General features: G+C 36.2%; 1 protein-coding gene across 1 annotated transcript in view; it reads left to right on the top strand.

Annotated features, from left to right (window-relative positions):
• Positions 1 to 18433, top strand: part of LOC307187206 (uncharacterized protein C1orf141 homolog) — a gene marked incomplete at both ends in the record, with an annotated part of 36832 nt that extends 18399 nt beyond the window's left edge. Inside the window, 5 exon segments of the mRNA XM_079923012.1 lie at positions 3996 to 4063; positions 11281 to 11420; positions 15973 to 16126; positions 17847 to 18267; positions 18270 to 18433. Coding sequence (XP_079779138.1) covers positions 3996 to 4063; positions 11281 to 11420; positions 15973 to 16126; positions 17847 to 18267; positions 18270 to 18433 — 947 coding nt within the window.
• Between the last annotated feature and the right edge of the window lie 5123 nt (positions 18434 to 23556).

Genomic DNA, 23556 nt, shown 5'->3' with positions numbered 1-23556 from the left:
TTGTTCATGTGAATACCCAGCTATCCCAGTGTGGTATTAAAAAGGCTATTCTTGGGCTTCCCTGGTGGTGCAATGGTTGGGAGTCTGCCTGCTGATGCAGGGGACACAGGTTCGTGCCCCGGTCCGGGAAGATCCCACATGCCGCAGAGCGGCTGGGCCCGTGAGCCATGGCCGCTGAGCCTGCGCGTCTGGAGCCTGTGCTCCGCAACGGGAGAGGCCACAACAGTGAGAGGCCCATGTACCGCAAAAAAAAAAAAAAAAAAAAAAAAAGGCTATTCTTTCCCTAATACTCTGGGCTCTTTGTTCTGGAGTGCTTATTATGTTTCATTATATTATTTATCCATTTCAATATCAATACCAAACAACATTAATTTCTGTAGCTTAAAATAACCCTTGATATCTGGTAGAGCAAGTCTTCCCACCTTGTTCTTCAAGAGTATCATGGTTATTTTCTGTTTTCCATTATGATTACTTCTTCTGACACATTGGTTATTTGGGAGTTTATGTCTTAATTCAAAATATATTGGACTTTTCTAATTATCTTTTGGTTATAAATTTTTAGCACAATTACATTGTAGTTTGAGGATGTAATCCATAGGATTTCAGTCCTTTGTAATTAGTTAACGCTTGTATTTTCACCCAGTATATGGTCGATTGTTGTAAATGTTCAGTATGTGCTTGAAAATTAAGTATATTCCGCAGCTGTTGGGTGCAGTGTTCTACATATGTCTTTTAGGTCAAATTTCTTCATTGTTTTTCAACTCTTCTATATCCTTTTTTATTTCTCTGCTTGCTTATTCTGTCAATTGCTGAGAAATTTCAGACTCATTTATTTTTTTCCTTGTAGAATTATCAAATTTTGCTTTACAGATCTTTAATATAGTTTAGGCTGTGTTATTAATTGCATAAAATTTTAGAATTATTATATATTTCTAGTGAATTGAACCCTTTTTAATTACAAAGTGATTGTTTTATTATCCAGTATTACTGTAGTTACCCCAGCTTTCTTTTGGCTAACATTTACATGGTATATCTTTTTCCATCATCTTGTTGCCACATTTCTGTAACATTATGATCTCTTACATAAGAGTCTTATCTCTTGTAAATATCAAATTGTTAGATTTTTAAATCTACTCTGTAATCTTTGTCTTTGAAATGGAGCATTTAGTCCATTTATACTTAATGTAACTACTTATATCTTTGGATTTAAATCTGCCATCTTATTTTGTTCTTTCTCTCCTGTTGATTCTGTGTTTCTTCTTCTGTCCTCTTATGTCTTATTTAGGATTGACTTTTTAAAATTTAAACTTTTCCCCTTTACTAATTTGGTAGTCATGCATTCTGTTTCTATTCTTTAAATGATTACCCTAGAAATTACAATATTCATCCTTTCAAAATATATTGTTACCCTCCTTCTGGACAATAAAGGAATCCTCGAACATGTTAATTATTTTCCTGCCGTACTGAGTTTTATGTTATCACTAAAGTCCAAAGTCTTACCTAAATATCATCTAAATCAGCTATGGTGAGACTCAAGGTATGATTGATCCTGAGGCAAAATTCCTCTCCAGCTTGAACCTGTGGAATCAAACAAATTGTGTGCTTCCAAAATACATTTGGGACAGGAATAAGATAGACATTCTCATTCCAAAAGGGAGAAATAGGAAAGAAGAATGGAGTAATGGGTCCCAAGGAAGTTTAAAACCTACTAAGACAAACTTCATGAGATCTTAAGGCTCAAGGATAATCCTCTTTGGCTTGATGCTCTGCCTTCCTGACCCACTGGGGCAGAGGTCCTGCTCTCACAACTCTGCTGAGTGGGGGGGTCACATCTCCCCCACTTCCCCACTGGGACTCTGCTAGGCCAGGATTTCATCCCCAGGACTATCTAGTGAGAGTGTTGGCCCACCCCCAAGGGCTCCATAGGCAGAAACTGAGGCAGTGGCCTCTGATTTTGATACTGAGGCAGGCCTGATGATCTTTGAGTCACCTTCATGGTCATTCTTCCCTTGTCTTGAGGAATAGCATGTTTGCAGTGCATAGCTCTGTGGTCCTATCCTGTAAAACCCAAGAAGTCCGACAGCCTTCCTTCATTTTATCCTGTCTCTATCCCCTTCACTTCAAACTGGCAGTGTCTCTCCTGGGATGGCTGATTAGGTCCATGTTTCACACCCATACCAATCTCCTTATCTCCTTATCAGATGGTCAGTGCACCACAGCCTTAGTGTTCTCTTTTGAACGTGCTTTCTCAGTTATTGTAATATGAGAATTTTCTAAATTCTTAAGTTCTGGTTCCATTTTGCTTAACAATTTTGTCTTCAATTCATTTCTCTCGTCTTGCATTTTTACTACAAGCAGTCAGGAGAAATCAAGCCTCTTCTTTAACACTTTGCTTAGAAATCTCAGCTAACTATCCAATTTCATCACTCACAAGTTCTACCTTCTACAACAAAACCAGAACACAAACACAAGTCAGCCAAGTTCTTTGCCACTTTATAATGAAGATCACCTTTGCTCCATTGTCCAATAGCGTGTTCCCCATTTCTGTCTGAGACCTCATCAGAATGGCCTTAACATCCGTATTTCTACCAACATTTCTGCATATGGTTATTCATGTATTCTCAGTGAAAATGAAAGCTTCCTCAATGGCTCTCCTTTTCTTTCTGAGTTCTCACCAGAATTGCCTTTAAAATCTCTTCATGGCCATATTAGCTTTTTCTAGCATGCACCTCACAACTCTTTCGGCCTCTACCCACTACCCAGTTCCAAAGGTTCTTTTATATTTTTAGGTATTTGTTACAGCAGCACCCCACCTCTCAGTCCCAATTTCTCTCTTATTCAGGCTGCTATAACAAAGTACTATAAACTGGGTGGCTTAAACAACAAATATTTATTTCTCACAGTTCTCACTGGAGGCTGGAAGCCTGAGATCAGTAGGATCAGGTTCTGTTGAGAGTCTTCTTCTTCGTTTGCAGACAGCCACCTTCTTACTTTATTCTCACATGGCGGAGAGAGCATTATTCTCATCATGGACATTCTACCCTTATCACCTCATCTAAACCTAATTACCTCCCCAAAGCCCAACTCCCAAAACCACCACACTGAAAATTAGAGCTTCAACATATGAATTGTGGGAGAGACACAAACATTCAATCCCTAGCAACTACCCTATCTAAATTATACCTCCCTCTCATGCTGTCCCTCACCAAAATCTGTCTATGTCTGTCACGGCATGCATCTCAATTTATAATTGTTCACTCCTTTGTTTCTTTACTTAATTCTTTTCTGTACTATCCAATAAAATGTGTGCATCATTGGGCAGAAATCACAATTCCAGAGTCCAACACCAGGCACTGGCCTGGCACATTGCAGGTGATCAACAAATAACTGTTGATTGAAGGAATACCAGATGTAAGTTTGTTACATCTATTATCTCATTTAATCCTCACAGCATCCCTGTTACATAAGTACTATTATTTCCACTTAACAGATGGGGAAGCTAAAGCTCAGAGGGGTTAAACGATTTTCCTAAAGCTACATAACTCACAAACAGAAAAGTAGTTTTTGGTCCCAGGCTACCTACATCCAAAGTCTGCATGCTTGACCATACATTATACCTACTTAAAAAAAAAAATCCATTAAATGATAATACAAATTAGTAAAACTCATAATTGGAGATGGGGGATTCAGGTTGAGGGGAATCTTTCTCTTTTCAAAGGAATTAATGAGAAGATTTATTTGACTATCAAGTATGATTCTGTTTTATTTAGAAATCTTTTTTTCTAAGAAAACACAGCTTTATTGTACAATAGTAATTGAATGTTATATTCTGTTAATAGAAATTCTTTTTAAAAGCAAATTATTCTAGAATATATTTAGCTCTAACAAACTACATTTCTAAAAAGTTTACAAGTAGAGAAAATGGTTTGTTGAGTTAAATTAGAAGTAGTCTAACAGTATAGAAATACCATTTATGTTTGGATTTCTTTCTTTAGAGCCAGTAGAAGAATATCTAAAATCAAGATCTATTAGATCTTTTCATTATCTTAAGGATACAACTGAGGTAGGTTTAATTTGCATGCTTACAATTATTTAATAGAAATCCAGATTATCCCTAATAGTTTTATATATTTTTCTACAAATCCCAAATTCAAATGAATTTTAGGATTCAGAAGCATAAAATTTTAAAGTGATTTCATCTCTGATATTATGCAAAACTTTATATATGGCAATAATAGAGAAAATAATATGTTACCTGTTGGACAGGCAATACAGTGGAAATTATTTATTGAATGTTATCATAAAGTTATCAAAGTTAAGACAGGGCCTCATAGAAAATTATATGTGCATAATTTAAATATTTTATTTTAATTTAGAATATAAAAATATACATCCATTTGTTAATCTTTTGATGTGTAGCCAAGACCATTTTTTTTTCTTTTTGCGGTTCACGGGCCTCTCACTGTTGTGGCCTCTCCCATTGCGGAGCACAGGCTCCGGACGCGCAGGCTCAGCGGCCACGGCTCACGGGCCCAGCCGCTCCGCGGCACGTGGGATCTTCCCGGACCATGGCACGAACCCGTTTACCCTGCATCGGCAGGCGGACTCTCAACCACTGCGCCACCAGGGAAGCCCCAAGACCATTTTGGTTATAGTTATTTAACTCACATAATTACAATAACAATGATTATAACAGGTTTAGCACCAATACTATTGGAAACATTTTTAAAAATTTTATTTTATTGAAGTATAGTTGATTTACAATGTTGTGTTCATTTCTGCTGTATAGCAAAATGATTCAGATATATATACATTCTTTCATATTCTTTTGCATTATGGTTTATCACAGGATATTGAATATAGTTCTCAGTACTATGCAGTAAGACCTTGTTGTTTATCCATTCTACATATAATAGTTTGCATCTGCTAATCCTAAACGCCTAATCCATCCCTCCCCCACACCTCTCCCTCTTGGCAACCCCAAGTCTGTTCTCTATGTCTGTAGCACCAGAACTATTGACTCTTGCTAACAACCTGAGCAGAGGTACATGGGCATCCTGAAAAGTGACCAACCAGCCTTGACCATTGAGCATGCCTGGATATTATTCAGGAGGTTTTATCTAGGAGACTAGAGAGAGAAATTAATACAGAGAATCAGCAAAGGGAAGTCATTTAAGAGAGTCTCTTAGGTGTTAATTTACTTCTTCTTCTTCTTATTATTATATTTATTTATTTATTAAACACAAAAGGCAATTTATTGGCTCATGTACATGAAATGTCCAGGGCTGTCTAGCTTCAGGCATAGCTGGATCCAGGGGCTGATATGATGCCATTATGGGTCAATCTCCATCTCTCAACAATGGTTTCCTGCCTTGGTTTTCCACTCTGTGGCAAGATGGCAGCTGAAGTGCTGGACCTCCTTCCCCTCTTCTCAGCAGGCTCTTTCTTTCTTTCTTTCTTTCTTTTTTTAACATCTTTATTGGAGTATAATTGTTTTACAGTGGTGTGTTAGTTTCTGGTTTAGAACAAAGTGAATCAGCTATACATATACATATATCCTCATACCTCCTCCCTCTTGCGGCTCCCTCCCACCCTCCCTATCCCACCCCTCTAGGTGATCACAAAGCACCAAGCTGATCTCCCTGTGCTATGTGGCCGCTTCCCACTAGCTATCTATTTTATATTTGGTAGTACTTGTAAGTCCATGACACTCTCTCACTTGATTTACTTATTATTAACCCTGTTTATTGCTAATCTGGAGAATGAAACATGAAGAAATACATACTTTGCACCATAATTAATAACATGTTATCATTTTATTGCAACTTTATACCTTTTATACTTTTTAAAAATATTGACAAAATACACTGTCTGGCTTATTAGTTTTATCCTCATCTACATGTTTTAAATAGGTTTGTGTTTAATAAAAATCTCCCAAGAAATATAAATATATTGTAACTTCATCATAAGATTACTCATCATAATAAATTTACTAGCATCTTATATAAAACATTTTAATTTTTAAAAAACAAATTAAAATATACATATGCCTTTTTAAATTAAATAATACAGAAAGGCTAATAAGAACACAAAGCCCTTGCACCCGTTCTTCCTGTTCTAATTTCCTCTTTTCAGAAGCAACCATGTTTAACCTTTTGGGGTTTCAATTCCTCTTATGATTAACTCTATAATTCTAAAGAATGAGCTTCTACTGCTAATTTTTTATTTATCAACTTTAAGCATTATCTACTGCATAATCAAAAACAAAGATTTGAATTAGTTTATTTACACTACATCTCACTTCTCTCCCTCTTTCCTCTTCTGTATCTTTTTTTTTTTTTGGCTGTACGCGGGCTTCTCACTGTTGTGGCCTCTCCCATTGCGGAGCACAGGCTCCAGACGCACAGGCTCAGCGGCCATGGCTCACGGGCCCAGCCGCTCTGCGGCATGTGGGATCCTCCCGGACCGGGCCACAAACCCGTGTCCCCTGCATCGGCAGGCGGACTCTCAACCACTGTGCCACCAGGGAAGCCCCCTCTTCTGTATCTTTGATAGTTACTTTTCTGCTTTTTCTGTTTTAACATTGAAATAATATATCTAAATACTTTTTTCTTTCCTATCAACTTTAATCACTAACTCCTGATTCCTCTTTACTTAAGATGAAAGATCTTAACAGTTTTAGCCTTTCCTCCACATCTTCTTCCCTAGGTCAAGTATATCTTTATTTTTACACTTTTGAGGTCAATGATTATACTCACTTTGTAACTCTGATTAAACCTTTATGTTTTGTCTGTAGATTAATTCTAAAGCTAAAAATGCTTTAAACAGCATTTATATTATTACATTTTTGTAAATAATTGTTTATTGTAGAACAAAGTAGTGTGCTAGGACTATGTTTCTTCTCAAGGGGTGCAGTGTAAAAACAATAGGCTCTCTTTTCTTATTCTCCATCAGTTACTAAAAAATAATGCCATATATTAATTTCCCTTATATTTAGATCTTGACTGTCTTGTGTACTTTTTCTGGAGTTCCTAGTTGCCTTTCTTTTTTCTTGTGGTGAATGATAATAATAGCAAACATCTATGTAGTACGTGAGTGTGCCAAGCACTGTTCAAATGCACATATATGCATATATATGCATTCTTCTTTTCCTGCCTTCTTTTGGATAATTTGAATATTTTTTAACATTTTAATTTATTGACTTTTAGCTGTACCTCTTTGTGTTTGGATTTTTTAGTGGTATCTTTAGGGATTAAAATATACATCATCAACTCTTCAAAGCCTACTTAGAGTAAAATTGTACTATTTCACATAAAGATTTAGAAGCCTTTAAATTGTATAAAACCATTTACTAACCCTGTCTTTCATAATATAGTTTTCATGTGTTACTATAAACCCCATAAGACAATATTATAATTTTTGCTTTCAACACTCCTATATGTTTTAAAGAAAGTAACAGAGTAAAAAAACAACCAAATACAACCAGATCTGATGCTCTTCAGTACTTCCTGAAGATATATTTCCATCTGGTATCATTTCCCTTTATCCTGAAGAACTCCCTCAAGTATATTTTGTAGTGAAGGTCTGCTGGCAACAAATTCTCTGTTTTCTTTTACCTGAAAGTGTCTTAAGGATATTCTGAAGGAAATTTTTGCTTGACACAAAACTTTGGCTGGTAATTGTTTTTTCTTTCAGCATATTGATGATGTTCCAACATCTACTGGCCATCACAGTTCTGACCGCCATAGTTTCTGATGAGAAATCAGGGGTATTTTGAATTGTTCCCCTGTGTGTATAACTTGTTTTTCTCTGGCTGCTTAAAGATGTTTTCCTCATACTTGGTTTTCAGCAGTTTGATTATGTGCTTAAGCATGGTGTTCTTCTTAATTATCCTGCTTAGGGTTCATTAAGCTTCTGGAATTTATAAATTTATGTCTTTCATCAAATTAAGATCATATTTCATCTCACCACTATTTATTTAAATATTTTTCTACCCCATTCTACCTTTCCTGTCCTTCTGGGATTCTTGTTACACATATATCAGACTTTTCTTTTTTGAGTTCAGCAAGTATTTATTGAGTTCCTACAGCAGCCAGCCTCCTGTCCAGAGACTTGTGGCCTGAGATCACAGGGTAGGTGAGCAGGCTCAGACTTTTCATTATTGTTTTCTCACAGGGACACATATGTCTCTGAATCCCTCTAAAAAACAAAAATTCTCCTCTCTTTTTTCATATTGGGTAACTTCTATTGGTCTGTATTAAAGTTCCCTGACTCTTTACTCTGATGTCTCCATTCTGTTTTAAAGTCAACCAGTGAGTTTTTTTACTTCAGGTATTATACATTTTCAGTTCTAGAATTTCCATTTTTAAAAATAGTTTCTATTTCTCTAAGATTTCCTTTTTTCTCATTCACTGTGAACATATTTTACTTTTTTCATTGAGCATAATTATAATAGCTGCCATAAAATCTGATAATTCCAACATCTGGGTCATTTCAAGGTTGGTTTTGATTGATAGCCTTCTCTGTTGAGACTAGGTTTCATTTTCCTGGTCTTTGCATGTTAAGTTGGATTTATCCTGGACACCACAATTGTTATAATGTGGAGACTCCAGAGTCTGTTATATTCCTACAAAGAGTAATGATGTTACTGTTTAGCAGTCAGCTAACTTGGTTGGGCTCAAAATATACTCTGTCTCTATAGAAGCAGCTCAAATTTCAGTTCAGTTGTTATGTTATATCCTTAGCTGCACTGCTTGCAGTTTTCCCTAAACATGCATCGTTCATGGGTCAGCAAGAGACTTGGACAGGGTTTATACATAAAAGATGGGGCTATCATCTTTGGCACTCTTCTTTCTATCATTCCCTTCTCATTTCCCAGAAGTTTTGGTCAGCCTGAACTTTTTCCTCTGGTTCTTCTGGCCAGAAAGAACTTAAGTTTTCTATCAGAGTTTTAGATGTCCTATACTTTGGCCTGCCTTCAAACTAAAAGCCATAAAAATAGAAACTTCACTCTACGCAAGTCAGTAATTCCAAGTGTCAATGCTTTTTCTTTGTCATCTGCTTTTGTTCATTCTCCAGGACCTTCAGGCAACTTGTGTGTGTGTGTATGTGTTTGTGTTTTCTAGAGTATTTTGTCTAGAGTTTATAGTTTTTATCTGAGAGAGAGTGGCTCTGATAGAGGCTTACTCAGCCATATTGAAAAAGAATTTTCCAGAGTTTTTACTACTTCCTTTATTTTTTCCTACTGCATTGCTCAATATTTCCTAAACATCTATAAATAATAGTGCTGATAGGTGTCACTATTGTCATGCCACACACTAGTGTATTGTCATTAACCATAATATTAGTTAGTGGTTTTATATGGGTATAATTTTTTAAATTTTGCTAAGATATTCTTTATCATATTAAGAAAGTATTCTCTTTAGTTTTATTACAGTTCTTATCAATGATGGTTACTGAATTTATCAAATGTATTTTAAATATTACAGCTATTAAAATAATTACATTATTTTTCTCCTTTGATCTATTGGGACATAAATTATAATAACTTAGAACTATTAGGAGCTTTTAATTTCTTTTATTTTTTTTTGCGGTACGCGGGCCTCTCACTGTTGTGGCCTCTCCCATTGCGGAGCACAGGCTCCGGATGCGCAGGATCAGCGGCCATGGCTCACGGGCCCAGCCACTCTGAGGCATGTGGGATCTTCCCGGACCGGGACACGAACCCGTGTCCCCTGCATCAGCAGGCAGACTCTCAACCACTGCTCCACCAGGGAAGCCCAGGAGCTTTTAATTTCTTGATAATTTTGTTTGGCCATTACAAATTGTTCCATTAGTACAGTGTTGAGTAGTATTTTATTTTGAATTTGTGAAATCACCTGAAGTCGTATGTGAAATTAGCTTGTAGGCTTCTTCTGGTGCATCTTTTCAGACTTCGGTGTCAAGACTATGTCAGCTATGAAAAGAACTGAAAAGTCTTTGTTGTTATTTATTTTTTAATTTAACTGACATTATATTGCATAAGAATTGTTTGTTGCATAAAAATTTGAAAGAACCTATGTATAAATCTATTTGGGCTGGGTTACTTTTTTAAAGGTAGTTATTTGAAACTTCTTTACATTTCTTTTAAGAATTTTTGGTATGCTCAAATTTTCTACTTCTTCTCAAGTCAATTTTGGCCATTTTTCTTTACATTGAAGTTTATCTGTTTGACTCTGAAGACATCGATAGTCTATCCCTCTCACAACCATCCTTCTTGACTATTGAAAATTACCCTTTATACACTACAAATGATAAATGCTCCCCTGCCCCACCTGGCTTTGAATATGCTGTTGATTGTCTTAATGAATACCCTGGACATATGTTGTTGGCCTCTCCTGATATGTTCTTATCTCCAAATCCCAGCATTAAGTTCTTCCTCACTGATGAAGTGTTTCCTGTCTATTCCAGCCCTCTCTTCTAAACTCCTCCCCATTTAAAGATTGTATTGATTGGTTTGGTTCTTAGTGATATTATCTTATTACATTATTTGCCAATGACTCATGTATGCTAATCATATATATTTAGAATGTGAATTCTTTATGGCCTGGATTTTTGTCATATTTAAAATTTTTATCTCATATTATCCAGAATGAAATATATTCTGTTCCTAGTGTGAAAAAAAATTGTAGGTACTAAACAAATATTTGTTTGGTTGGTTGATGGACAGTCACAAGTTACGCAGTTTATACTTACATATGCATGTTTATTTTGGGTATCTAAATAATTATATTTAAATAGAAATATACAGGGACAATCTGAGACACTAGGTAAAGCTGGATCACTTTTTTCCAGTTTCTCCCCCTTTACTCAGAACTATTCTGCTGTACCTGCTCTGTGTATGAGACAGTAAAGTTTCTGTTTAAACCAAGAGGGCTTTTTTTTCTCAGTACTTAAACTTTAGACTTTCTCTGCATTTGGAGAAATACATTTTATATGAAAATAATGGCTAAGTTTTAGAGACAAAGAAAATAAAATTTAGTAAAAAGTGCGAGCATAGGCAAATTTTTAAATTTCTGTAGACATGTTCCCTCATCTAAGAAGTGGTAATAACATCTATTTCATAGGGATTTTTTTTTGAGGATTAAATAATCATTATATTTGAAATTATTTAAAGATCTAGTCAGCTGTTAGTTATCATAATTAGCTATTCCAAATATGAATAATCAAGTATAAATTATTTACAATATAGACATGGAAAAAATAATTTCTAAGATAGTTTCCCCTTTTCTTTATGTTTAGGAAGAACATGCTAAACCCTTCCATGAACTGTATTCACAGCATAGACAACAACGTAGAAGAACATTGGGATCTACAATCTTTTCTCCTGTACCCAGCATTCAGTCTAATGCTTATAAGAATGAAAAAGACTCTATTTACAGGTATACACATTGTGTGTTTATATTGAAGTAACTGAAAATTAACTGCATCTAACTTCAAGATATAGGCATTAAGAAAATCTTTAGCCAAGGAATATCAGTATCTAATCATATTACCACATTATTTCACTACTTAATAACATCTGAAGACTCTATAACAAAAATGGTAAAGCTTAGATTCCTTAGTATGGCATATAATATCTTTCCAGCCGTCTATTCTGTCCTTTGCTTATACTGAGTCTAATCACAGCAAACAGTTTATTCCAACTACTGTGTGATTGACCCACTCTGTTCTTTATGCTCAGAACATACTTCTCCTGATAGATTCCTATTCATCTTGAATAGTTGGGACACTTTTAGCTGCAATTAAAAGAAAACTAACTACATATGATTTAGACAAAAAAGGTATTTATAATCTCAAATAACAAGAAGTCCATCAGTAAGGCAGCTCCAGGTTAATTCAGGGGTTTAATGATGCCATCAAATATCCAGCTTCTCCATCTTTCCTCAACTTGCCTCTACTGTCTCAGCAACTAGCTTGTCCTCCTAGCCTTGCTGTACAAGATGGTGACCACTATTGAAGATAACTGGTAACAGCACCCACTGAAAAGGAGAAAAGCTCTTTGACCCTTTTTTTCTTTTAAAGATTTATTTTATTATTTTTGGCTGCGTGGGGTCTTAGTTGGAACGCAGGATCTTCATTGAGGCATGTGGGATCTTTCGTTGCGGCATGCAGGCTCTTCCTTGTGGTGCGTGGACTTCTCTCTAGTTGTGGTGTGCGGGTTTTCTCTCTCTAGTTGTGGTGCACAGGCTCCAGGGCTCAAGGGCTCTGTAGTTTGCAGCACACGGGCTCTAGTCGAGGTGTGCAAGCTCAGTAGCTGTGGCACACGGGCTTAGTTGCACTGTGGCATGTGGGATCTTAGTTCCCTGACGAGGGATGGAACCTGCGTCCCCTACATTGTGAGGCAGATTCTTTATCACTGGACCACCAGGGAAGTCCCTCTTTGACCCTTTTGTAAGAATGAGGAAAATGCTCCCCAAAGCCCTCCAGCAGACCTCCCCTGGTGTCTCTTTGGCTAGAATAGCTTCATACACTCATACCTAAAAACCAGTAAATCATTATCAGCTTTTAACACAACCCACAGTATGAAATACTTTTTATATCACAATGATTGATATCTATATCAATATCTATATGTATCTATCAATCTATCTATCTGTGGAGCAGAAGATTCAGATTCATAGACCCCTAATTATTTGTCTTTCTGTTAGTTGAAATTGATTGCAGTATTTTAGTGTTTTGAACAATTGTTACTAAGAATCTATGTGATACACTCTATTCTATTCTACTTTTTAAAATGTTGGTCAGGAGATGCTAAATTGATTTATTGTCTAAATTGATGGGTTGTAGCTCACATTTTGAAAAGCACAGGCTTAGATTATTCCAGGTTCATTCCCTTGATTTAGGAAGGCGCTCAGCCTCCCTTGGAGGACAGGGTTGCTTGGAGAAAAATGAATAGGATCGGAGTTCTGTTAGCAAAAAAGGGGGAAAAAAGACTCTTAAGTAGGCAACCCTCTTTTTAACGCATTATCCTTTAAGTTCTACTCAGATGTCACATCTTCTCGAAATGTTCCTTGATAGCAGTGGCGGGCTGTTCTACGTGTGCCCTTATATGTTTTGGCCCCTGACACCTGTCTCATCTCATCTTACTCCACTCTCCTCATCACTGCACTCCAGCAACACTGGCCTTCCAGTGAGCATTCCAAGCTGGTTTCATACTCAGACCTTTACACTTGCTATTCCCCCAGCTCTTCACCTGGCTGTCTCCTTCCCTTTCTCAGATTTCAACTCAAATATCCCCTTCTGAGAGAGGTCTCCCATAGCCACCTTAGATGAAGTATTATGTTTATATTTTTCTGTAATACTTACAAGTAGTTGAAATTATTTTATATATATGTTTTGTTGGTTGGTTTGTTTGTCTTTTGACTATTTCCTCTCTCTAGAGCAGAGCTTCCTAACCAATAAACTGTGGTAATTTTGTGCTCAGAGAGGGTTATAGGTGTGCTGAAATGCTGATCCTTCAACCTTCAAAACTGTGGAGTTGGCCCCATGGTAGCCAGGCTACAAGTGTTCTCAAGTGTTTATCTCAGTGTACTGAACAAAGACTATTAACTAATATGTTTGTCATTATGTGGAAAAGGTTGGGAAACATTGCACTAAGATACAAACTACTTGAGGATAAGAAAAAAACTGAATTTATTGCCAACAGCATGTGTGTCTGGGAACATGTTTAAGAAAGCAGAGAAATGCTGGAGTGGCCAGCAGGCATATTTGGAAGAGTTCTGCCCTGGACACTTTATTCATGCCAGGTGGCAAAGTCTGTTTGGCATGTGCTAACTGACCTCTCTCCATACCAAGTGTTTAACCATTTGAGGCTTCCTACTGGCTAATGATGACTTTACATTTTAGAGAGATTTGGGAATGCCTTTCTTCAACAAAAATCCCCCAAGACCAGTTTTATGTTAGCCAAACATTAGATCCTTGATCTCAGTCTTTTCCAGTTCTATCTTGTTCACTTAAGAAGTTTTTACTGGGCTTCCCTGGTGATGCAGTGGTTGAGAGTCCGCCTGCCAATGCAGGGGACATGGGTTCGTGTCCCGGTCTGGGAGGATCCCACATGCCGCGGAGCAACTAGGCCTGTGAGCCATGGCTGCTGAGCCTGTGCTCCACAACGGGAGAGGCCACAACAGTGAGAGGCCCGCGTACTGCAAAAAAAAAAAAAGAGAAGTTTTTACTGAATAGCTACTACAGATCAAGCACAATACCAAGTACTTTCCATGTTATTTTACATTGAAAAATATTTTATACAAAGTATTTTCTAAATGCCATAATATATATGTGCCTTTTGTGAAAATCTTTTATAATTTCAGCTCAAACTGAAAAAAAAAACCTAGGGGATCATTTGATTTGGTTGGTCACTTAGAAGATTAAGTTAATAAAAGGTAATTTATTTAATTTTTTTTATTTTATTTTGTTCAAAGATGTTTCTAAGAAGAAAAGTTCTGCCTTTTATTTTCTTGTAGACCAGAATGAATTTATTCTGTCTTATTATGGACATCTAGGCCCGTACTACAATCCAATGACTGTCCTAAGACTGCTCAGCTAGTCACATTCACATTCAGACAAGGTCATACACATGTGACACAAGGTCACATTCAGACCTTGAGCACATGCTCTATCTGCTGCAAGTTCACAGTCAAATGGAGAGGAAGACAATGAAAAATGAATGGAGAGAATACAATTGCATTTTTATAGTAGATACAAATTTAATTACACTACAACATGGATGTGAAAAAAAGGTAGCTTTTTATTTTTATATAATTCTGATACTTCTCAGGAGATCCTCAAACCCTGTGTAATGAAAAAAATTCATATTAATCCATTGTGTTTTAAACTTTGTTTGGAGTAAAAATGCACAGCCTCTTTAGGCTTAACACAGTCTTTCTGTTTCTTTCTACCATGGTGTCTTAGTATATGAGTGAGGGGCTCACTGGACTTTGTGACATTGAGGAAAAGGTACTTGGCCAGGGATCTTGGTCAGTGCCCTTGTACTGCTGACCTCATTCCTAGATGTTCTGTGGCTACTGACATTTGTGCTTCATGAACACATAGTCTATTCTCTCTGAACCTGGATAGGGTCCACTCTCAACTATCACTAGTATGGTAGAACCCATTTAGTTCTTGTCATGTCTTCATCTCTTCTTAGACTGTCTATTTATACCTCACCTAAGTCAAGCCTTTGCTATGGGTCACTGCACCCCTGCAATGACAAGCTTGTTGCAAGCCTAATCTCAGTGTCCATGTCACGTGTGGACCAAGGGAGATCTGGAATGAAAACTATATCCTCTCTCTGCCTAACCACACCATTTCATCCTGATAACAAAGCTAGGGTCACCCTGTGTTGGCAGGAAGCTGCCCTGCAAAGCACTTTCATCCCAGAATCTCAACAAAGGATGTGGCAAATATATCTCTCTTCCTTTGTTGTTCTCCTCAACCTACATAATATACTTCCTCTCCACTCAAAAACCAAAGAGGCACACATACTACGGTCTTGCTTCCACCCCTGCTTTTGCTATTTTCCCCCACAAACCAAGCAGGAAAGGATGGTCTTGTCAGGTTGAAAGTATGGCAGAGGGTTTGAGGGAGATGTTAGCAGTAGTGATTTTTTTTTTAATTGGGGTATAGCTGTTTTACAATGTTGTGTTAGTTTCTATTGTACAGTGAAGTGGAGTTCCCTGTGCTATACAGCAGGTTCTAATTAGTTATCTATTTTATACATATTAGTGTATATATGTCAATCCCAATTCATCCCACCCACCCCACGCCCCCGCTTTCCCCCCTTGGTGTCCATACGTTTGTTCTATAGCAGTAATGACGTTGAGGAATGGGAAAGGCAGACAAGAACAGACAAGCTGAAATCAGCCCTATAAACATTTATGCTGAACTTGTGTTCATTTTCAGAATAAAATCTCCTCCAGAGATGAATGATTTTAGTACAAAAGACAGTAAATCCATCAGAAAGGATCAATTAAATGAGTATTCAGTAAGAAAGAAAAGCTTGCCCCCCTTGTGCTTTGAGGATGAACTGAAAAAGTCAAATGCCAAGATAATCGACATTAGTCCAGCAAAGACAGCAACTTCTTACACGGTAATAAAAACATCTACTACTGTTCAGTAAAAATGTGTATTATTACTCCTTGTGGGAATGTCATACTCCAGTGCCCAGAATCTTTGATAAATTCTCCTTCCCTCTTGGCTTCATATTCTGAAGTGACAACAACACAAGTTCTTAGTGTTCTTTTTAGAACCTCCACCCCAAATCTGGGGATTCCTCTGCACCAGCTGAAAATTTTGTGTTTTTCTTTATAAAGAACGATTTATCAAATTTTCTTGATTATAAAAGAAATATAAAGATGGTATTTTTTTTAATGACTGGATTATGTTTCACTTTTCTATCAATCTATTTTAACTATTTCAACCAGAAAATACATTTATTAAAGGCCATCTGGTAGCTCAGAGTCTCTGGGATGCTGGAGAGACAATCTGGCTTGAAAGCTCTCCAATCAGGACTAACCCTGTTACAGCCCCAGGTTGCTCCACTGGGGCCCATGCTGTTGTCACAGATAAAAGTTTACAACTCTGACTCTGGTCAGGGGACACTGTTTCTAAGATCTTTGCCAGTGCTGCCCTTCCGCTAGATATATCTACCACCATCCTCACTAGAATAGTTTTCACAATGCCTACTTTTCAAAATGCTTGCTTTTTCTGAACTGAAGACTGTCTTAGGTGTGTCTGAGTGGCAGAGCCTAGGTCACACACCTACGCCCTAACCTCAAGCAAGGCTGATAAAGCGAGTTTTTGCCTCTACCTAAGTGTACTTTGACTCGGAAGGTGGAAAATTCCCTAAGGTATTGATTAGACAGACCAAAAATTTGACAGACCTCTACTCCTATCACTAAATAGGTAACATGGGCATCACCAGTGGATTGCAAAACTAGATCTTTTGTCATTTTTTCAGTGATCGTATGCATTAATATGCCTTTCACACTAAGGACACTAATATACAATGAGATGATCCTAATTTCTTACTTCATTAATTATATTTCTAAAAGAAAAGTAGCAATCATTGACTTAAAGTTTACAGACTAAATACTAGTTCTACTCATATTTGATGAGTTTCTGTGGAGTTAATCTTTTTTCCTTACAATGGAAATGTGGAAAAGAGTTCAGTGAGTAGCTCATACATACAGATTTTGCTACTACTGTGATAAAAGTAATCTATTTTTAAGTCAATCTATTACTTCGGCTATTTTATTCCACAGATATATATTGAGCACTTTTTATTGGGCTAAGTATTGTGCTAAATGTTGGGGTATAGTAATGAATATAATTATTTTAAAGAAAATTTTCCACTGTCTGAACTTATTAGGATACTCAGACTGTAATTTTGGCTTATAATCAGTTATATTTCTTTTGATTTTTGACTCAATCCATTTTTTGGTATGCTGCTTATTTCTGGACATGGAAACCTAAGAAATGACAGAACAATGTTCCATCCCACCAACTATCATATTTCCCAGTGACAACACCAAACATAAAGACTTTATATCTCACTCTATTTCAAAAAGGGTTTTAGGAGGCCAAAAGTTCAGATTTTACTCCTAACATCTGAACAGAGTGTCAAGAGAAAGAAGTGTGTCACATACAAGGACATCTTTTTTGTATGTTTAAATACCATTATTGTTTATATTAAAAACTTCTATGTAGCCATTTCTAGAATACTTTACGATTTTATTTTCATGTTTTAAAAATTATAGCCTTCTTGCCTCAATAGACTGATGATGAATACTCTCTTCTTTAATCCACAGGAAGAAAATGATACAAATCCCATAATTTTCCATGAGACTGGATATGTACAAATGTTACTTTTGACAAAAAACAGGCTTCCTCCCCATTCTATGGAAAATGGGAATGGTTACCCATATAAAAGATCAAATATTGTTTTAGAAAGAAATTGTGGAATGCTCAAATCTGTAGCTAGAGGTCAATTTACTACTCCTTCCAAACCCAAAAGAACTCTGCCTACAACACAGAAGAAAGCTATACAAGCAGTATCTTTTGAAGTAAGCCGTAGAGTTGTAGATGATAAACTAAGGAAGAAAACTAGCAAGCAGATATTTGAAAACGTATCTTGGAATAAACTTTATAACTTTTCACAGACTTTTTCCAGCCTAACAAAAAAATCTGTGGGTTTCCTTGATAAAACTGTTATTCAAGAAATGAGTGCTAAAACGGCAAATTTGAAAAAACGTTTTCTACAGTAAAAACAATGAGCAAATTGAGTGCCTCGCCTGTCAAATATTGCTCAAAGCCTTCAAAAAATATACTCAAAGTCCATAAAATAAATAATGTAACACCATTGGATGATTTGTTAAACTTGTCAAGTAAAAATTAAGCACCTCATAAAATATTGTTTATACAGCAAAATTTGGGTAACAGGAAGCAAATAAAGTTCCAAGATCACAGAAGAAATCCTTGTCTAAATGGTAATGTTCTAGTGGATGGTAGAAGAAAACAAAGTATAGAAATTGGAATTACAAACCAACAGTGGTATACTATTTTTAGTAAATAAGAGGACAAAATTAGGAAATAATGATCAACAAGAGGAACTAGTTCAGGAATTTCTCTTATCTCAATTAGATCCCTCAATCATCAGCATTCCTACAGTAAAGTAGATTCAGGACCAAGAATGGCACAGACTGACTCTGGAAATTTGCTGTCGGAAGCCAAATAACATCAATAACCTTGCTCCATAATTGGATATCAAACAAGACAAATATACCATTAACTTGATGCATGTGGAATTAATCATTGTAGCAGCATTTTGGATAATCATTAGAAACCAGTATTACATTAGCAATTCATGCAATTAAAAGACTTTGTAAAATTTCAAATACCTTTTTGTTAGTAAACATTGGAACTTCTTTACTATATAATGCCTTTACCAAGTATAACTTTGACTTTTTTCTGAATTGCTAAATAATTTAAAAGAATAATTTATCTTTAATAAGATAAATAATTTTGGCAGCAAATCCTTAAAGGATTAAAAGTTCTAAATATATTATTATATTGCTATTTTATCTACTCATTAACTTCTCATGAACCCAAACACTATAAAGACGGAATTCACCTTAGAAACAAGTTGCATTTGAAGAGTTCATTGGCAATCTGCTAGTTTAAGGACTTTGAAAAAAAAAATCTTAACTGTTAGTACTCGAGGAGAAGTAGGTTAATTAGAAGCATTTCAGTTAAAGGAAGGTTTTGGAGGTCTTTTGGAAACTTTCCAGGGTAAGGAGGTAAACTTGTTCAGGCTTCTCTGTTTCCACTGACTGGAGGTTTTCTTTATTGTGCGTCATCAGTGTTACTCTTGGACATCTTTTCACAGTAGAGGCAGATTTTGGCTCTCAAATAGGATGACAAGTAGAGAAAATGGAGATGAAGGAAAGATAGTGTAACTGGAGACTTTGTAAATGAGGGAAGAGCAAGAGAAAAAGGGTTCAAGATAAGGTGGTGGGTTCAGGTATGTAGGAAGTAGTAGGGTGGAAACACACAAGCTTTCCCTGGCTCTTTACCTTTCTTTTTGTTACTGGCTGGGGAGGAGAAGCAGCAGCTGCAGCAACTCAAAGTCATGAAGTCCTCTTTCTTTCTTTCCAGAAAACAGGGATTGACCCTCTTGCTCTCTTTGCTTGCTCTTATCCACTCTCCCCCTACCTCTACCCCACCCCCATATTCACTCCTCCCCTGCTCACTGCAAAGCAAAATAGTTTCCCTAACTACCCTGCTGGCTCAGAAGAGAAAACACAGACTCTTCTTAACCATTAACAATAAAAATGACAAGAAAGAGAAAATATACCCAATAATAGCCCAAGTAATGACGGTAGGGTTTCCTGATATTCAGTACAAGAGAAACAGGTGTAGGCCCTGGGTTTGGGCAGTTATGAATAAACTTGGGCAAATAATGTAAACTGAGTCTCACTTTTCCGTATCCCTGCCTTAAGATGAGGACAACAGTACCTTATTTTACTGTATTATCATTTTTAAGATTAAAACAACAGTGTGGAGTATCTTGAGTATGGTAAGCATTCATTTAAATTTCCCTTTTTATTCCCATCCTTTCTCCTGCTCTTAGTGTAAGCATAACATCTTAAAAGATGTTCCCCCAAGTGTCTTACTACCATCTTTTCTAAATTAAATGCTAAACCTAACTACAATCAGTGTCCAGACTTCAGCCCAAAGTAGACTCAAATTAGAACTGAGGATTTTGTATGTTATTTTTGGAAGTTTCTGCTGGAACTTGTGAGTTTTATCCTTTAGAAAGGCACTAAATCAACTTAAAAATTCCATTTGGCTGAGATTGGCCATTGACATAGCTGGACAGCAGGGAGCAGTGGATTCTGGGAAGATGGTGACATAAACTCAGCACCTTTCTCTTCCACTCTCAGATTTAATCTATTATCTCCTCAGCCAAATAGATGCTGGCATCTGCAAGACGTGGGGTGCAAGATTAGACATGGTTTCTATTCTGATGCTGAGATCTGAATATGGCCCTAGAAACCAGTCTCTGAGTTAGAAGGTAATAATGGAAGTTGTGCTGTATCCAGGGACTAGCTAGCATTTGGGATCTGTGGATTACCCAGGGAATGGTTGTCTTTGGTCCTGTGTAAGTAAGTGTTCCTGGTCTCATTGGTCCCCAGGAGACCAACAAGGAAACTGTAAACCTATGAACAAACTGGGAAGTCAGAGGTCCATGAATTTTCCTTCAGATGCCTCAACAGAGGTCGTGTTCTGCTTGCTCTTATAGTACCAGTCCATAATGGGCAGGATTTTACCTTCTACCATTTACACAACTGTGGTCACTAGATATTGCAAAAAACAGACCTGAGCTTCCCTGAGCCAACTAAGAAAAACAACAAGCCATCTAAAGGGGCACAGCAAGTAGACGGTGGCCAGCCAGGCAGGATGTAATGGAGAAAAGGGCAAAATTATGAGACTTGCCAGAGGTTTCACCTAGGGATGGGGAGGAATAAGCAAACATAGTAATTTTGTAGGATTAACAGTCAGAAAAAAATCTGAAAAAATAAAGTTTTTTCCTGTTTGCTTATCCTGCCAAGTCCTGCTCATTCAGCAATCAGCTATTAAATAAATAGAACAGTTAAAGATGCTAGAGGAGACAGGGATAATTTGATAAGAAAAATAATAAAAGCACTTAAGTTGATTCAAGTGCAGCACGGACACCCCCCCACACACACTCATTACACTATTTTTTATAAAACACTGGTTGTATGTATTACTCTCAATTGTAATCTGAATTGATAGAAGAGTTAACTGTTACCTGAATAGAAAATATAAGAAGACTTCCAAAATAAGGAGAAATGGAATTAATTAAAAAATGTATGGAAAATGAGAAAGAACAAACATAATATCATAAAAACATTGATATCAAGTATCTGTCATACTACATTTGAACTGGTTGAATTTTCTCTTTAAGAAACAGAGACTCTCAGACTGAGTTAAAAATAACACTTAACTATACAATCAGCTCTCTGTATCCATGAGTTCTACATCTGTGGATTCAACCAACCACAGATAGAAAGTAGTCCAAAAAAAAAAAGAATTCTGGAAAATACCAAAAACCAAAACTTGAATTTGCCTAGAACCAGCAACTAGTTACATTTACACTGTATTTATAAATATTTACATAGCATTTACATTGTATTAGGTATTATAAGTTATCTAGAGATTATTTAAACTATATGGGAGGATGTGTATAGGTTTTATACAAATACTACTCCATTTTATATAAGGAACTTGAGCATGATGGATTTTGGTATCTGTTGGGGGCCTTGGAACCAATCCCCTGTGGATACAAACAGATGACTGTATACTGTTTATAAGAAATATCATTAAAGCAATAAAGAAAGCTTGAAAATAAAGGAGTGAAGATGGAGATATCAGACTAATGAAACAAAAAGAGATTGGAGTGGCATTATTAATATCAGATGTTAAAATTTAGGATTAGAAACAATAAATAAGACAAAGAAGGACCTTATGCCTTATGTAATAATGAAAACACAATATCTGAAAAAGATATAACAGCATCTTTGGTGCACTATATATGTACCAAACAACAGAACAGTTAGTTATATAAAGCAAAGGCTATTGGAAATCTCAGGAGAACTTAAAAAACATAAAATTATTGTGGAAGACCTCAATTCACCTCTTTCAGAGTTAAACAGGTAAAAAAGAAGTATGAATATGGAGTAATTATATAATGCAATTAATAAAATTGATGTAGTGGATATAAACCCCGTTTCATTGTTTCTTTGAAACAGAGAAAATAAATTTTTGACTTTGTCCATAGAAAATGGATTATGTGCGAGGCTACACAAAAACACTTAACTTTTTTTTTAAATGAATGTAGAGACCTTTTAAAAAAATAACCCAATAAAAAGAAATCAAAATTAAACAGAATCCAAATATATTAACTATTTAAAAATAAAGAAAGGATAAAGAAGAAATCAAAACTCAAACTATAAAGTGAAAAATAATGAAAAGGAAGCCACTTCATTTCAAAGCTTATGGAACAACAGCAAAAGCTGGTTTAAAAGAAAAGTGTAGGTCTTATTTTTCTTTCCTCTCTCTCACCCTTCTCCTCCTTCCCATCCTCCCGTCCCCCTCCTCCTCCTCCTCCTTCTTCTTCATTTCTACCTTCTTCCTTCTTCCTCTTTCTTTCTTCTTAGTGAAAAGAGTTCAGTGAAAAGGATCCCGAGGTTCTTATTTTGGAAAACAGAAAACATATAAAACAAACCAAAAGCAATTATGAGTAAGACATTAATACAGATAAACATTAAAAATACTTTAGAAATAAAAATACAGTATAAAAAATAGATAAAAGCAAAAGTTGTTGTTTTGTGTGTTTGTTTTTAAAACACACTAAAATGGATAAGCTCTTCTCAAACCTGATTTAAGGGAAAGGAGCAAAAAAAGCACTATAAGATTATGAATGAGAAAAGAAACAACCATAGACGTAGGAGCGAGCAAAGGAATCATAGGAAATATTACAGGCAAATTTATGCCAACACATTTGAAAGTCTAAAAAAAAAAAAGGTTAATTTCATATCAAAAAAGAAATGCCCAGAATTGACCCCTAGGAATGGATATTTTGAATAAACCAACTTCCTAGAAGACAGTGACAAGCACCAGGACTAAATGAGTTCAAAAATAATTTTTCTTATTTTCTTATTGAAGCCAGTGTGGTAAGTAGAATTTCAAAGATGTCTCTCCAAGATTCTTGATCCTTATTTTTCAAACACTAGATACAGTTGTGAATGGACTTTGTAAATGGGTTTAAGTTTATTAACCATCTGACCTCAAATATGGAGATTATTTGGAATTATTGGTGGGCCTGATGTAATCACATGATCCCTTAGGAGCAGAGGAATGCAGAAGTCAGAGAGATGTGGCAGAAGTGAAGGTAAGAAAGATGGGAGAGAAGTAGAGGTTGGAGACTTTAATTCA

Source organism: Stenella coeruleoalba (assembly GCF_951394435.1).
Source record: "Stenella coeruleoalba genome assembly, chromosome: 1".
NCBI lineage: Eukaryota > Metazoa > Chordata > Mammalia > Artiodactyla > Delphinidae > Stenella > Stenella coeruleoalba.
Note: the sequence above shows the minus strand (reverse complement) of the source record. Positions and strands in the feature narration are given on the sequence as shown.